The sequence below is a fragment of the Cervus elaphus genome, chromosome X, assembly GCF_910594005.1.
Source record: "Cervus elaphus chromosome X, mCerEla1.1, whole genome shotgun sequence".
NCBI lineage: Eukaryota > Metazoa > Chordata > Mammalia > Artiodactyla > Cervidae > Cervus > Cervus elaphus.
Window position 1 is genome coordinate 379,479 of NC_057848.1, and position 14,850 is coordinate 394,328.

At 54.8% G+C, this 14,850-nt stretch overlaps 1 protein-coding gene across 1 annotated transcript in view; it reads left to right on the forward strand.

The window, feature by feature from the left end:
• Window positions 1-88: 88 nt before the first annotated feature.
• The window catches only part of LOC122690742 (proto-oncogene tyrosine-protein kinase receptor Ret-like), a 49,259-nt gene continuing 34,497 nt past the window's right edge, over window positions 89-14,850 (forward strand). The window contains 1 exon segment of the mRNA XM_043897665.1: window positions 89-365. Coding sequence (XP_043753600.1) covers window positions 296-365 — 70 coding nt within the window. The 5' untranslated portion in view covers window positions 89-295.

The following is a 14,850-nucleotide window of genomic DNA, read 5'->3' on the forward strand; positions in this document are numbered from 1 at the left end:
TGGCCCCGCCCCCCCGCCACTCCGCCCCCCCCCCCACCACGCCGCCCTCACTGCCCCGCCCCGCCCCTGCTCTCGTCTCGTGCGCAGCCCGCGCCCTCCCCTCCTCAGTCATGTGCTCCGAGCCCCGAGCACAGCTGCGGAGAGTGCCCTGGAGCCCGCGCCCCGACGCTCGGTGCCCGCAGTGTTCACTGCGTCCTCCGCTCCAGGACGGGCGGTGCTGAGCGCCGCACCCCGCTGCTGAGCCCCCCAGCCCAAGGAAGCGTCCCTCTCGCCGCAGCCGCAGCGTGCATCGGCGATGGCGAAGGCGACGGCCAGCGCCGTGGGGCTGAGGTTGCTGCTTCTGCTGCTGCCCCTGCTCGGGGAAGGTGAGTTCTGTCGAGGACTGGTGCCCGCAGCGGCCGGGGTGAAGTTGGAGCCGTGCGGTGGAGTGGACGCGTTTGAAAATGCCTTTCTGTTCACGGCGGGCAGCGGGCCAGGCAGTTACTGGCCACTTGGGCTCCACTGGGAGTGGGGTGGTGTGGCGGGCAGCGCGCCTCGGGCCCCAGGCTGGGTGGGTCTCGGCCGGAGCCGGACACGGGCCAGGCGCCTGTGCCCAGGGCCCGAGTCGCAGCCACGCTCGCCTGCCTGGTTGCGCCTCGGGCCACAGCAGCGTCTCGGGGCGAACCAAGCGGATCTTGTTGGCGTTTTGGTGCAGGTAGGGGAGGACGGGTAAGGTAGCCCTAAAAAGCCTGCCACTGGGGCAGGAGGAGTTGTGTTTCTGTAAACGATTGCTCCATTTTGGTTTCCTTGTCACACTCCACGTCGGTGCGTTTCTCCTCCAGCTCTGATATCCTCTCTCAGGTGAGAGCGGAGGGGATCTGATCTTTTTAAAACGGTTGCTTTTCCTTGTGAGTTTTTGCCACCCTACTTCTTAAAAATCCCCCAAGCCTGTGGTTTTTAGGGAGGCTGCCCTCGAGGGCCCGCTCAGGCTGGCCCAGCGCCACCGGCCCTGGCTCCAGTCCCACCCACTTCTTTAGAGTCCCCTGTTGCTGCCCCACAGGGGTACCTGAAGGTGCAGCCTTTGGCACCGTTTGACGGTTCGGGGCCAACATGCACCAAGCGCTTTTACCATCCTGGAGTGGAGTAGGGCTGTGTGTTGTCAGCATCAGTGCTGGGAGGATTCGAAGTGGCTTTGCAGAGGCTGGTCACTGCCCCCACCTCCAAAACTCTCAACAGATGAATGAACCCCAAGGCTGTGGAATCTGCTTCTTACCCCCTGCCCCCCGTGGCCACGAATTTTAGTTTCTCTCAAATTGTCCCTGATTTCTTTTTCTTAAATACTTATGTGTATGTACTAAATTTCCCTCTGAGAGTAGCCCCCACCACCCTTCCCCACCTTTCCCTTCAGCCTTTGGGAATACAAGAGGCAGTGAGTGGTTCCCTGCTTCTGGCCCTGGGTCCTGCACAGACGGTGGGTTCACAGGCCTGCCCAAGGTTTCATTTGTATGACTGGATCCTAAACTCAAGAGTCAGATACTTACACTAGGATGGGCCCCCAGCCCATCACAGGAAAGGCAGGGGAGAAATCCTTCCCATGCCCCGGGGAAGAATGGGGGAAGCATTGGGAGTCTGGGGTCAGGGTGCTGTGAGGCGGAAACAGACAGAAGAAGGATGAAGACTCCGCAGAAGTAAACACAGACAAGGCCTTCAGAAGATCTCTTGTAACTCTGCGTTGCAACTTTGTAGTAATGGGCGGGTGATCAGGTGAGAGGCCGAAGCCAGGGTGGACTTGGTGGCCTCAGAACCTAGAAGAGGACTTCCCATGCCTCTCCTGTGCTTAGCCAAGGTGTCCAGCTGAGGCTAGGAGGACTGGACTGGGAGCGGGGCTGCTAGCATGGACCTGTGACACTTGGTAGGAATGCAAGTGGCTTTTTCACAGCCTGGACTTAAGGAGTTGGGTGGTGGGAGAAAGGCCCTCCAATCCAGGGAAAGCAGGTCTCCTGCCCCACCCACTCTTCCAACAGGATGAGTAAGAAACTGATTGACGACACTGAGAGTGGAGAGGTGGCCCCGCGGTACTCAGGAGGAGACAGCTGGGCGTTTGGAGAGGCCTGCGGGCACACTACTCAGAGTGGCAGTTCTGGAGCTCTCTCAGTGTGGCGCTCCAGACTGCCGCAAGTGAGCCAGGGCCACTGCTCCGGGACTCACCCAGGCTGGGAGTAGCCCGGCCTCAGGGCGGCCCCTTGTGGATGCAGCCCTTCAGTGGCCGTGCCTCTTACCTGGGGTATGGGCTGGGTCTCTAGGGGATGAAAGCCCTCCCTGCTGGCCTAGACCTACCTCCCCCAGACCGGAAGCTCTCTTCTGTGCTGGATGACTGATGAGAGGCAGGGTAGGGAGGCAACCAGATGGAGCGGCAGTGGCCTGGACCCCAGTGTTGGGGAAGGAAAGCACTGCCTCAGGGCTGGCAGGGATGGGCTAGAGGGCTCAGGGGTGCTCAGACCAAGGTCATAGGACATCACCAGACCCCTAGTGTGTGCCCCTCTCCATGTGTACACACTCTCATTGTGTAAGAATTCACACGCCTTCAGAAAAAGGCGCCATCCCAGACACAGACTCCCAGAGTAGGGCAGTACTCCTCACCCACACTCTGGTATCTGTGTGAGGGCACACATGGGCACACACACACACTCTTGAATCCATGCTCACACACTCTCATGCTCACTCTTGGTGATCACCGAGACACCACTGCCCTTTCTCAAGGATATGTGATCATGAGGCCTGTGGACACACTCACACCCATGCTCGGCCCCTCACACTACACCCTTATCTGGGAAACCCAGCCCCCCTCCCTGCTACTCCCACACATTGCGACCCCTGCGTGTATACACAGGGACACCTGCTCCTCCCTATTCACACTCAGGGGGCACAGCCTGTCCACCTGGGGCATCCTGGATCCATCTAGAAGTTGTTCTCAGAAGAGTGTGTGGCGTTTTACTGCTCCAGTGCAGGTACAGATGTCCCCGTGGCATGGATGAAGAGACTGATTCCCAGCTTCCAGGGCTCTCCCTGAATGTCTCAGGCTGACTGCTCACCCAGCACCTTCTCCCTGCTCTTCCTCATGAGGCCTCGCACCTCCCATCTTCCTGGCCTGGCTTCTGGGTTCCTGTTTTGCTCAGTACCTCTGCCCACAAGGAGAGACCTGCCCCCTGTGCCTGCACGCCCCTGGGGCCTCTCACTCCCAGTACTGGCCATGACTTCCAGCCTGCTCTCCAGGCTGTGGGCCCTGCCCCTCTGCAGTTGGACCTGGGTGTGCCACTTTTGCTGGGACCAGCAGGTGCCAGCGCAGCCCCTCAGCCAGGAAGACTGCTCTGCCGACCTCTTTGTTTCTCTTTCTGCCCCTTCCCTCTCTGGCCAGGGACGAGTGGTGGTGTGCTTCATCAGGCTCACCTGGGTCCCCCTAAGCCCTTCTGGCCTCTGAGAGCTGCCTGCGCTCCACACTGACTGTCCTGGGCCCTAGCAGAGTCCAGCCTTCTGAGGGAGCAAGGGGCTGGGTCAGCTGGTAGGCTCCTAAGAGTAGGGTCTGCAAGCAGAGAGCAAATGGGGAAGTTTATTGAGACCATTGCAAAATTGCCTTTATTCTGCAGAATTGCATTAAGGATGGCTAAGTAAATCACTGTTTCCTTGGTGGTGTGAAGAAAATGGGATTCTTTTACCTAATGGGGTGCTAATGGCCTTTTAGCCAGGGGAGGAGAAAACAAATGAAAAATTATGGGATCTGTTAACCTGAAGTATGGGGTGCCAAGCGGAAGTGGGGGGGGGGCAGGAAACTGCTGCCTTGCCTGAGGGCTTCTCCCCCTGTGACCCAAAAGAGGTGCCCTCTGCCTATTGGTCTTAACTGGATAAGGTGATGCCAGCAACAGCCACCCCAGGGGGCCCACAGCATGCTGATCCTGTGCTCAGCACCGCCTGTCTGCTACTCACTGTATCCTCCTGAAACCCTGAGGGATGTGGCCTTGTATTCCCATTTCATAGGTAAGAAAACTGAGGCTCCCACAGCCCGTGTACCTGAGCCCGTGAAGAGGACTTCATGACTCTGTGGCCCTGGTCCTCTGGTTTTCAGCAAGCCCCTCCTCTGGGCCAGCGGTGGTGGGGACCTGCAACAGGGCTCAGGAGGAGTCCGGGGATGGGTGTGGGGAAGGTGGCCCTGAGTCTGCTCACCCACTGGTCACCCTCTGGTGGGGTGCTCCAGGGGCCCGAGGGACAGCCTGGCCTGGGTCTGGGACGGAAGTGTGCTGCCATGCTCCCCAACACCTGAGTCAGGAGCCCGCAGGACTCTGGCTGATTCTCAGATGGGACTGCTACTGTAGCTGATGTCTGGGAGTCCTACAGGTCCAGGAACTGCCTCCAGGTGGGATCCTGTCATAACTGGCCCCAGGGGAGGGAGCGTGCTAGTGGTGTAGGCTGAGAGTGTGACCCTTGTACCCGCCTCTGCCTGGGGACCTAGAACCTGACAGAAGCCACTGTGCTGAGGAGTGGGGGAGGGCAGGGGCTGGGCTTCAGGGCACATGGGTATGACTGTGTCTCCTTACCTGGACTCCAGGACATTCTGGGAGAAGAAAGTGCCCACTGGGCTCCCCAGGAAAGAGGCAGAGCTGGAGAAGTGCCCCCCAACAGCGGTATTGCTTCCTTCTATCCTGAAGAAGTGGCTAGTCTCCACTCTGGAGACCCACCCCCTTCCTGTGGATGTGGGGGAGGACACTTCCTCCTGTGGGGGTTGTGTTCAGGCTCCAGTCCCTCATCTTCTCCTCTTCATTTCTTTCTCTTCTTCCTCCTGGTTTCTGCAATTGTTTTTCTGAGAGAGTGACTTAATAGTAACAATAACAGTACTGGTGAGCAGCCCACATACACGCTCCGAGGGACCACCTGCCACCCAGGCAGCTTCTCCAGGACTAGGGGTGCACCCGGGGAGAATGCAGAAGGTGACTTTGACCTCAGAGCTATCTCCATGTAGGAGAAATGGGCAGTAAAGGAAGCGCCAAGCTGTCATTTATCTCAAATGTGTGTGTGTGATATCAAATGGAAGTGCATGGCAGAAGGCAGGCTGTGGGGCCGGGTGGAAGCAGGGATGGTGGGCTGCCAGGCAGGAAAGGGGCCCTTCTGGGCTTGGGCCACAGGGTGTGAAGGCGGTGGAGGACATCCCCCTCCCTCCCTCCCTCCTGCCTTCTCACTTGCTTCCCCTGGGTCTTCAAGGGCAGAGTGCTATGCTTTATGGGTGGGCATGCTTCAGCTCCTGGAAGACTGGGGGGTTGGTGTGACTCAGAGAGATCACCCAGGGCCATGACCTGGGTAGTCTCAGAGGGGCTTGAAGGGGTATGAAGACTCAGGCCTCCAGAGCCCACATGGCTTTCCCTCCCTACCCCAGAGCAGCGGACTGGCAGCGCAGGTCCCCCTCCCTGACCCCCGTGTTCCCATGCTCAAGGGAGGCTGTGGCTCCCAAGACAGAGCTCCGCCATACCTGAGAGGACCTGAGGGTATTGTCCTCTTTGGGCTGAAGCCCTGGGAGCCCCTGTGGACGGGGCCCACTTCCTGCCTGGCTTCACCTCCCAATCCTCCCACCATCCGCCTTCCCAAGCTCTGGACCAGACGAGACCTGGGCTTCCATCAAGCTCTGGCCTCACAGCTGGGTAATTGTGGGAGCCCCTGGCACCTGTCCCTGAGGCTGGAGCCTGAAAGCCAGTGGCCCTATCAGCTGTCCACTGCAAGACCCTGGGCAAGGTAGGGTGGGGCGAGAGAGAGCAGGGAGGTAGAACTGATACCCCCTAGAAAGCGTGGTTGTGGGTGTGATGACGCCAGCAGGAGCTTGGGGAAGGCAGATCAGGCACCACCTGGGCCCTCAAGGAGAGCAGGTGGCCAGCCCTGAGCAAACACCTCTGTTTGCTTTTGCCTGGTGAGCGGCTCCACAGAGTATAGCAGCCAAGGCACCACTGTAGAAAGGTCACCTGTGCACCTGGACAGGTGTGTGCCCACCTGTTGGTCCGGCCGATGCAGGCTCTCCATGACATCAAGGATACCTAGTGGGACTGGGGGCCTCTGTGGCAGGCAGGGATCAGTTCTGGGACCCACTCAGGGAAGACACCCCTGCCCCTGCAGACCCACGTCCTGGGGGCCCCAGCCCACTGCCCCCAGATTCAGGTACTGGGACTTTACTTTATCCCCATCTTAAGCCTTCACTCTTCTGACCTGGGAGCTACTGTCTGGGTTCCACAGGGCCCTGGGCTCCAGAGAAGTATCTAAGGGGCAGGGTGGCCGGGAGAGGGAGGCAGAGCTCCAAGCTGTGCCCTGATTACCAGCTCTGACTGCCCTGTGATTGAAGAAACAATTTGGCTTCTGAAACAGTCAGAACCTCTCTGGTGAGATAATGGACATCAGAACTGGTTCTAGTCCCCCATTCCTGCCTATGGGATTGCCAGAAAACTCCAGTGGTTCTTAGTCTTAGCAAAAGGGGGAAAGAAACCATGTAAGTTCCTAAGCTTTAATTAAAAAAAAAAAAAAAAAAAAAGGAAAAGAAAAACTATAAGTTCCTAAGCTTTAACTAACAGCCTGGAAAATGCTTGGGAAGATATATGTTCTGTGTGCCAGAACCTGAGAGTGAGACAGGTGTGGGGGTGGGGGGCGATCTGGGGTGCACAGCGTGGTGGTGGGAGTCCGAGTGGAGGGAAAGAGTTTATGGAGTTTCTTTCTCAAGTTTTTCTACCCCTGAAACAGTCAAAGACACAGATACGGTGAAACAGGGAAAGACCCAGAAGCTGGGGGGCTGGTTCAGAGTGTGCTTTCTCCTTCCCTCCTCCCCTATCCTGCCTTTCCAGCATTGCCCATGGTGCATCTGATGCTCTTTTTTTTTCTTTCTGGGAAGGAGAAAGGATGGAATCAGCACTCCATTCCGCCACCTCTTGGCCATGACATGGGTGCAAGGTGACCGTGTACTCTGTGCTGTGAGCACATGCTTTGCCACTGGGTTGAGCCTCCTCATCAGATTGGCACCTGCAGGGGATCTTTACAGGAGATCACACATGTGACTCCACAGAGCCTTGAGAAGTTTCCGCTGGGACCCTCTTGAATCTTCTTCTGCAGCCACCTATCCCCTGTACCTATGTGAGCAGGAAAGACTATGAACTTGGGGGTGACAGAAACCCCCAGTCTCAACGTCTCAACACTGTTCATTTGTCTCCTGCTCCCCGCCCCCTGCCCTTGGCAGCCACTCCACACCTGACTGTGTGCACAAGAGGGGCCCAGAGCTCTGAGGAGTCGGGTTTCTAGGGCCCTGGGCTCTTTGCCCATTTCCACAGGCTGGAATCCCATCACAGGGTCCTTTTCTCTGCAAGAGAAGCCAGTGTGCAGAGGAGAGCATGGTGGTTTGGTGGGATGCACACTGGGGCACCTGTGCAGGCTCCTGGGGTCCGCTCTGGACTTGTGCCCCTGCCTCTTCCAGGGTGGTCTCTCCTGCGGAGATGGGGGGAAGAACAGGGTGGTAAACAATTAAAATTCACTTCTTTTGAGGTATGAAATTCACATAACAAAATTAGAGTGAACAGTTGAGTGGGATTTAGTACATTCACAGCATTGCATATTCATCACCCCTGTGTAGTTCCAGAACATTATTGTTAACCCCCCAAAGAAAACCCCATACCCATTAGGCAGTGCGCCTAGTCCCCCCACACTAGCCCCTGGTAACTGCCACTCTGCACCTGTCTCTATGGGCTTGTCTATTTTGGATATTTAAAATAAATTGACCTTTCATTTGTATCAGGCTCCTTTTACTTGGTTGGAGGTATATCCGTGTTGTAGCATGTATTGGTATTTCATTCCTTTTTAAGGGTGAGTAATATTACATTGCATGTATTGGGTTGGCCAGGAAGTTTGTTTGGGTTTATGAACTTTAGGGCCAATGCAACATGTATCACATTTATTTATTCATTCATCTCTTGGTGGACATTTGGGTTGTTTACATCTTTTGACTTTTGTGAATAATGCTGCTGTGGATATTTTTGTGTGAGTATCTGTTTGAATCCCTGTTTTCAGTTCTCTTAGGTGTTTATTTTGGAGTAGAATTGCTGGGTCATGTGATAATTTCAACTTTTCTGAGGAACTGCCAAGCTCTTTTCTGAGGAACTGCCAAGCTATTTTCTGATAACAACTGAAACATTTTACAATTTTACCAGCTGTGTGTGAGAGTTCTAGTTTTACCACATCCTCACCAACACATGTTAGTTTCTGTTTATATTTTTAAATTGTATCAATTTTCTTGGATACAAGCAGTGTCCTCACCTATGGTTTTGATTTGCTTTTTCTTAATTATCAGTGATGCTGAGAGTCTTTTTACTTCCTTCTCGGCCATTTGTATCTTTTTTGGGGAAGCAACTATTTTGCCCCTGTTTCAATTGGGTGGACCTTCTTTTGTTGTTGAGTTTACTTTGCTTTATCAAATTTCCACCAGGTGTTCCCACCTGCTCAGGGTGGGAAGATCTTGACTAGGGGGTTATCAGGAAGCCTTTGTGGGCCCAAGGAGGTCTCATTCAGGAGTCAGGGAGGAGGCGGCTCCTTGCCAGGCTGTCCTGTGGATGCTTCTGGGACTTTGTATGCTTCCCTTTTTCTTCCTCTTCCCACACAGTATCTGGAAGATTTTTGCTCTTTATTCGGACTCCTGGTTATTTATTGCGGGTTGGCAAGTGCTTGGTTTGGAAATGAAGGGTAAGGCTGGAAAGGAGGAAGCAGGTTGGAGACATGGTCTTCCTGACCTTCCAGAGTCAGTCAGCATCCTCTCTCCCTGCCTTCTGGGACCTTCTTGGTTTTCCAGAAGGTCCTGGCTGGGGGAGCTCTGAGCTCTGTGGTAGAACTGAGTGTAAGGGAGAACTAGTGTGTAAAGACACCACACCAGTATGAGGCAGAAACACACATCCTCCCAGCAGCCTGGGTCACCCTTGTACCAGAACTCGTCTGCTGGTGGTCAGCCCCTGCGTGATCCCTTCACAGCCCGAGGCTGGGGCCGCAGCCTGTGACCCAGCAGACACTGACCAGGACCCCAGTGCATTCCCTCTCGCCTGTCCCTCTGCCCTCCTCTTTCCTGGGACCATCCTGCATCACTGCATCTGATTTGCCTCAGTGGCAGACCTGGGTCCAGTGTCCTCTCCTTGACTTTGTGATGAAGGTCAAAAGAGCACAGGGACCATACCCAGGTTAGACTGAACTCCTCCAAAGGGAAGAATTACCCTTGGCAATTTCCACGCCCCCACCCCCCGGCAAGACTCTCAAGGGAGGTGCCAAGAGACCCCGAGACTCCAAGGCTTCCTCCTTGGGAAGCTGCCCCTAGGACTCTGGACACTGGGCTGAATGAATTCAGTTAGTCTCACTCTAAGGGTCAGAATGTTAGTCTGCTTTTATTTTTTCATTTGTTTTGTTCGTTGAATAAATGCTGCTGACGACAAGTTGTCTTTAATAAACCACAAGTTCTTTGCAAAAAAAAAAAAAAAAAAAGAGAGGGAGAAAAGAGGAGAAGTGGCTCTGGCTCCCACCAGTAGGTGCTTGGTCCCAGCAGCCCTTCCAGGGAGGGTCCCTGTCCCTGTTCACAGCTGGGAACAGACGCAGAGAGGCTGAGCACTGAGTGGGCCATGCAGGAAGACAGAGAAGGAGCGTGGCCTGGGCCTGGCTCTGCACTTGTCTCTCTGCTTTCACGAGTCACACTGAAATCTCTCCTTTGTATCTAGACTCACTTCTGAAGGTGAAATGTGTGTGTGTATGTGCATGCATGTGCACGTGTGCACGCACACATGCTCAGTTGTATCCTACTCTTTGCAACCACATGGACTCTAGCCCTCCAGGCTCCTCTGTCCATGGGATTCTCCAGGCAAGAATACTGGCGTGGGTTGCCATTTCCTCCTCCAGGGGATCTTCCCAACCCAGGTATCGAATAGTAGGATCTAACAGCAGCAAAGAAAAGGACCCCTCAAGGCTCAGTCCTGTGTCCAGGGGGCATGGGCACATCAGGCCCCCAGCATCCCCAGGTACCTGCACACTCAGCAGCCTTGACCATGTCTGTCCCTGTTGGACAGCGCTGGCCGAGCAAACTCCCCCCTGTTCATGCCTTCCTGGGCCTTTGCTCTGTTTCACTGAGATATGAAAGAGCAAATTTCCACGAGGAGACTTTTAAGGGCACCTGCATTTTTGAGGAGACTGAAGAAGACTATGGAGGATTATTTAGGTTGCATTTTCCACCTGGTCAGCAAGCAGGTGGATGGGTGGCCTGGAGTCCCAGGTCATGGTGCCCTGGCTTTTCCACATGTGTGTGCACAGCCGTCACCGAGCAGAGGAGCCTGGTGGCCATGTATACCTAAGAGTAGAACCCTTAAGTCCTGGCTCACTCACTCTGTACAGCCTTGGGCAAGGTAGCCTCTCTCTGCCTTGGTTTCCTTGCTCTAAGACAGGAACCAGAAGTTGTCCTTACCTCTGGCAGTTGTCGTGTCCATTAGTAGGGTGATGCACGTGAAGCATTTGGAATAGAGCCTCTCGGGAAGAATGCATTGGCTTGCCAAAAAGTTCGTTTGGGTTTTTCTGTAATATCATGCATTAAAAACTCAAACGACCTTTTTGGCCAACCCAATAAAGAAGTCTCACTCTTGCTGAGTTAAATCCAACTCTTTGCAACGCCATAGACTGTAGCCCATCAGACTCCTCTGTCCATGGGATTCTCCAGGCAAGAATACTGGAGTAGGTTGCCATTTCCTCCTCCAGGGGATCTTCCCGAGCCAAGGATCGAACCTGTGTCTCCTGCATCGCAGGCAGATTCTTTACCTGATGAACCTTCGGGGAAGCCCTTGCTGGTTAATGGTAAACCTGGGCTGGGCGAGACCGGTGCTGGGGGGAGGGGCAGAAAGGGGCAGGACCATGGCTGTTCAAGGAGGTCCAATGAGGTGACACATTTGTTGAGATCTGAGTCATAGTGCCCTGCTGGGTGAGAGGGGGACAGTTGCTGGGCAGCAGCAGCAGAGTCAAAGCCTGGGATGTCCTGGCCAGTCGCCAGGGCTGACCTGACCAGGCCGGGGCTGATACACCTGCCGTTGGCTGGGGTTACAAAGCACAGGAACCCCAGAGCCAAGGGAGCCTGGTGACCTGCAGAACAGTCATCATCAGGCCACTTGGGTGGCCAGTCTTTTTCCAGTCAGGCTTTGCCCTGGGTAAAGAAATTAATTGTAACCTAATTCGCAGTTTCCTTTGCATAGAAGCTGGAAGGAACTGCTAGTGAGGCTGGTGAGTAACTCAGTGGCAGCTGGGAAATCACATTTGGGCATGAGTGTCCATCATCTGAGCGAAGCTGTTGCAGCTGGTCCGGGTGGTTGGGGATGTGGGTGGTGGCCACGGGTGCCTGCTAGGTGCAGCCTGGCCCTCAGGCCTCTGGGAACAGAAGGTTGGGGCCTGGGCACAAGGGAGGAATTTGGGCTGCTGGCTCCATGCAGCTGGGCTGCAGATCTCGTCTGCACACCTCACGACCCCAAACTTCAGCCACACCCTGACCCCTTCCTGCCCATCAGCAGAGGACTACGTAGATGGCATGGCAGAGGAGGGGGTTGTCAGGAGACCTAGGCCTGGTTGCAGTTCCATTCTGAGAGCAAGAAGTGAATTCTCTTCCTCAGAATTGGGAAACAGACGGGGAGACTGAGGTCTACAGTAAGAGCTCGGGTAAGGTGGGCAAGTCAGAGCTTTTCACGTGTGGAGGAATGTACCTGTACGTACAGGTCTGTGGTGCCTCTGAGGCAAGGCCTGGTCCTCGGGTTTCTCCTCCTCTCTCCAGGCCACCAGCCACCCTGTCCAGGCAGGGCCCACGCAGACAGGTGTGTGGGGAGACACAGTACCCCTGCATGTGATCGCCTGCCCTGCCCACCGTGGACCACACGATGAGGCTCAGTCTGAAGGGATGATGGAGGGAAAGCCTGCAGAGCTGGGCTATGTGTGAAGTCCCTGACCAGACAGGCAGGCAGGTGCCTGGGCTCTGCACTAGACAGAATCCTCAGGAGCGTGGAGAGCCCCAGGCATCCAGGGTGTGCCAGGGTGGCTGCTCACTCCTCCTTGTGTGCCAGGCCTTTGTGCCAGCTGGCCTTTGTTGTGTGCCCAGTCCGGGCCAGGAAGGCCACTCAGCCTTGTGGCCACAGTGGCACACAGGCTGTCCACTGAGGGCTGCTGGCAGCATTTGGGAAGAGGGAATTTAAGACTGGAATTGAGGCTGCTCTCATGGTGATTAGTGTCCTCACTGGGCACCAAGTAAAGTAGCTAGCCCTGGCTTGTATTCACCACCCATGTATGCACTTAGCTGTTCAGCTTTGGGTACACCTGCACAGGCCAGAGTTTTCTTGATGATTTTGTAGAGAGGCTTCAGTTCCCAGCATGAGGACTGGGGCAAGCTGTCATATTCCCTGCAAGGAGGCACTGGCTTGTGACATCTAAGCTGAGCCCAGGACCCGTGAACAGAGGTGGCTGGCTCTCAAAGGGCCACCCAGGCCTTCCCTTCTCGCCTGCTCTGTGCCAGGCATCAGGCAAGGTTCTGGGAATGCAGCAGTGAACAGGACAGGCCCGGGCTGGCTTTGTGGGTCTTTCCAGTCCAGCTTTCTTCCCACATCTTATGTGGGTCAAACCTGGCAAAGCTGCTTCATTTGGAAGCCTCTGGATGCCTAGCAGAGTGATGATGGTGGCGATGGTTGGAGGGTGGAGTGATGGTGGGTGGTGATGGTGTAGGCATGGTCAGCAGTAGTGGTGAAGCTGGTGGGTGAAGGTGTGAGGTGATGGTTGTGGGGAGGGTGGTGATGGTGTCAGTAGTGGTTAGGGTGTGGGGATGATAATATAGTGGGGGGCTGGAGTTCAGGTGAAGTTAGTGATGGTGGTGGTGATGCTGTGTAGGTGAGGGGGGTGAAGGTGATGGTGCTTGTGGGGAGAGTGGTGATCATGGTAGTGGTAATGGTGTAGCTGGGGGTGGTGATTGTGGTTGGGTAATGGTGGTGATGGTGGTGATGGTTTTATGGCCACACACAGGAGGTACTGAGCATACCATCAGCCCCATTTATGGCCAAAGTGGGGCTGGCCTGCAGGGCCCTCTCTGCGCTCATAGGCACTGGTTCTCCTGACCTGTGCTTTTTTCCTAAAAAGCCAAAATTACATTACAATCCCTTGCAAAACCAGCCTCCATCTGGGACAAAAAATGGAGATCGTGGGGTGTGTGGAGCATCCTACAGGGTGACCCTGCCTGAGAGTGCACATGTGTGTGTGTGCATGTGTATGTCATTCTGCCTAATGTCTCCCAGTTGGCAGTGTTCCTCAGTTACCAGGCCATCATTTCCTGAGCCGTGGTCAGTGATTTTGTTCTTAGGTGTCCTCAGGGTTTCTTTGCTCAATGCCAACTCTGGCCTCACCCAGGCAGGTCGTGCACTAGAGAGTGCTGTGTGCCCCACGTGAGCCTCATGGGGTGGGGAGGGGCATCCGTGAGGCTCCATTGCACTCATCCTGCCACTGGCCACCCACCTGTGGCTCCCTGTGCCTGTCAGACCAAGCCAGGGGGTCTTGACCAAGGTGATATCACCCATCTCTCTGATACCCTGCCCCCTCTCCTATCCCAAAGTCTCACTGTTTTCCAAATGTGCCCAGCTGTTAACCTCCCGCCCACCTTCCCCCCGCCACTCTGTGCTTAAAACCATTTATGTATTAGTTTGTTCCTTCCTGGATTCCTTTGTTGTTTCACTCACTAGTTTGTTGTTTCAGACAGATTGTGACATGATCTGACTGACCCTGGCTGCTCTGGGGCAAGTGGCCTATGGGGTCAAGAGTGGTCTCAAGGAGGGACTTCCCTGGTGGTCCAGTGACTAAGACTCTGTGCTCCCAAAGCAGGGGGCCTGGCTTCAGTCCTGGTCCAGGAACTTAAATCTTGCATGCCACAACTAAGATCCAGTACAGCCAAAAAAAAAAAAAAAGAGTGGGCTCAGGGAGGCTAGGTGGTCCTCTAAGCTGAACTGAGATGAGGGAGAGGATGGAGCGAGTTGGTACGGATGTCTCTGGTACTTGGGTGGAGGTCAGGGCTGGTGAACGTGGCATTCCTTGGCCCAGAGGCAGCCATTCGAGCTGTGGGACTGGCTGCCATTTGCTTAAGGATGCTCTGGAGAGAACACCTAGAAGATAAGCTGAGACGGAGGAAACCCACATGGGGGTGAGCAGGCTGGCTCATCAGAATGAAATAGGAAAGCACCAAACACAGGAGGTCCTGAAGCAACCAGAGAGAAGAGAGAACCAAGAAGGGAATCATCAGAATTGAGTACAGACCTCTCAGAAGCAGGACAGCAGAATCACGCTTTTGAAGGACAGAATAACTGTCCTGTAGAAGTCTCAGGGCTTCCCAAGTGGGCTTCCCAGTTGGCACAGTTGATAAAGGGTCTGCTTGCCAATGCAGGAGATGCAGATTCAATCCCTGGGTCGGGAAAATCCCCTGGAGGAGAAAATGGCAACTCCCTCCAGATATTCTTGCCTGGAAAATTCCATGGACAGAGGAGCCTGGCAGGCTACAGTCCATGGGGTCACAAAAGAGTTGGACATGACTGAACACTCACACACACAGAATTCTCTGCCCAGCAGAAGTGCCTTTCAAGAATAAGGTAAAAGTGTTTTAAAAAGAGGGGCAAGGGAAACAAAGACCCAGATTCATGTTTCTGTGAGTGTATGAGGTGGAAGGGGCGTGTGGGAGGGGCAGCACTGTTGCTAAACGTCCAGTTAAGTTGGCCACAGGTTCATGAGTGTTTGTTGCAGAACACTATTTTGACATAAATGTTCTGCAAAATATACTGC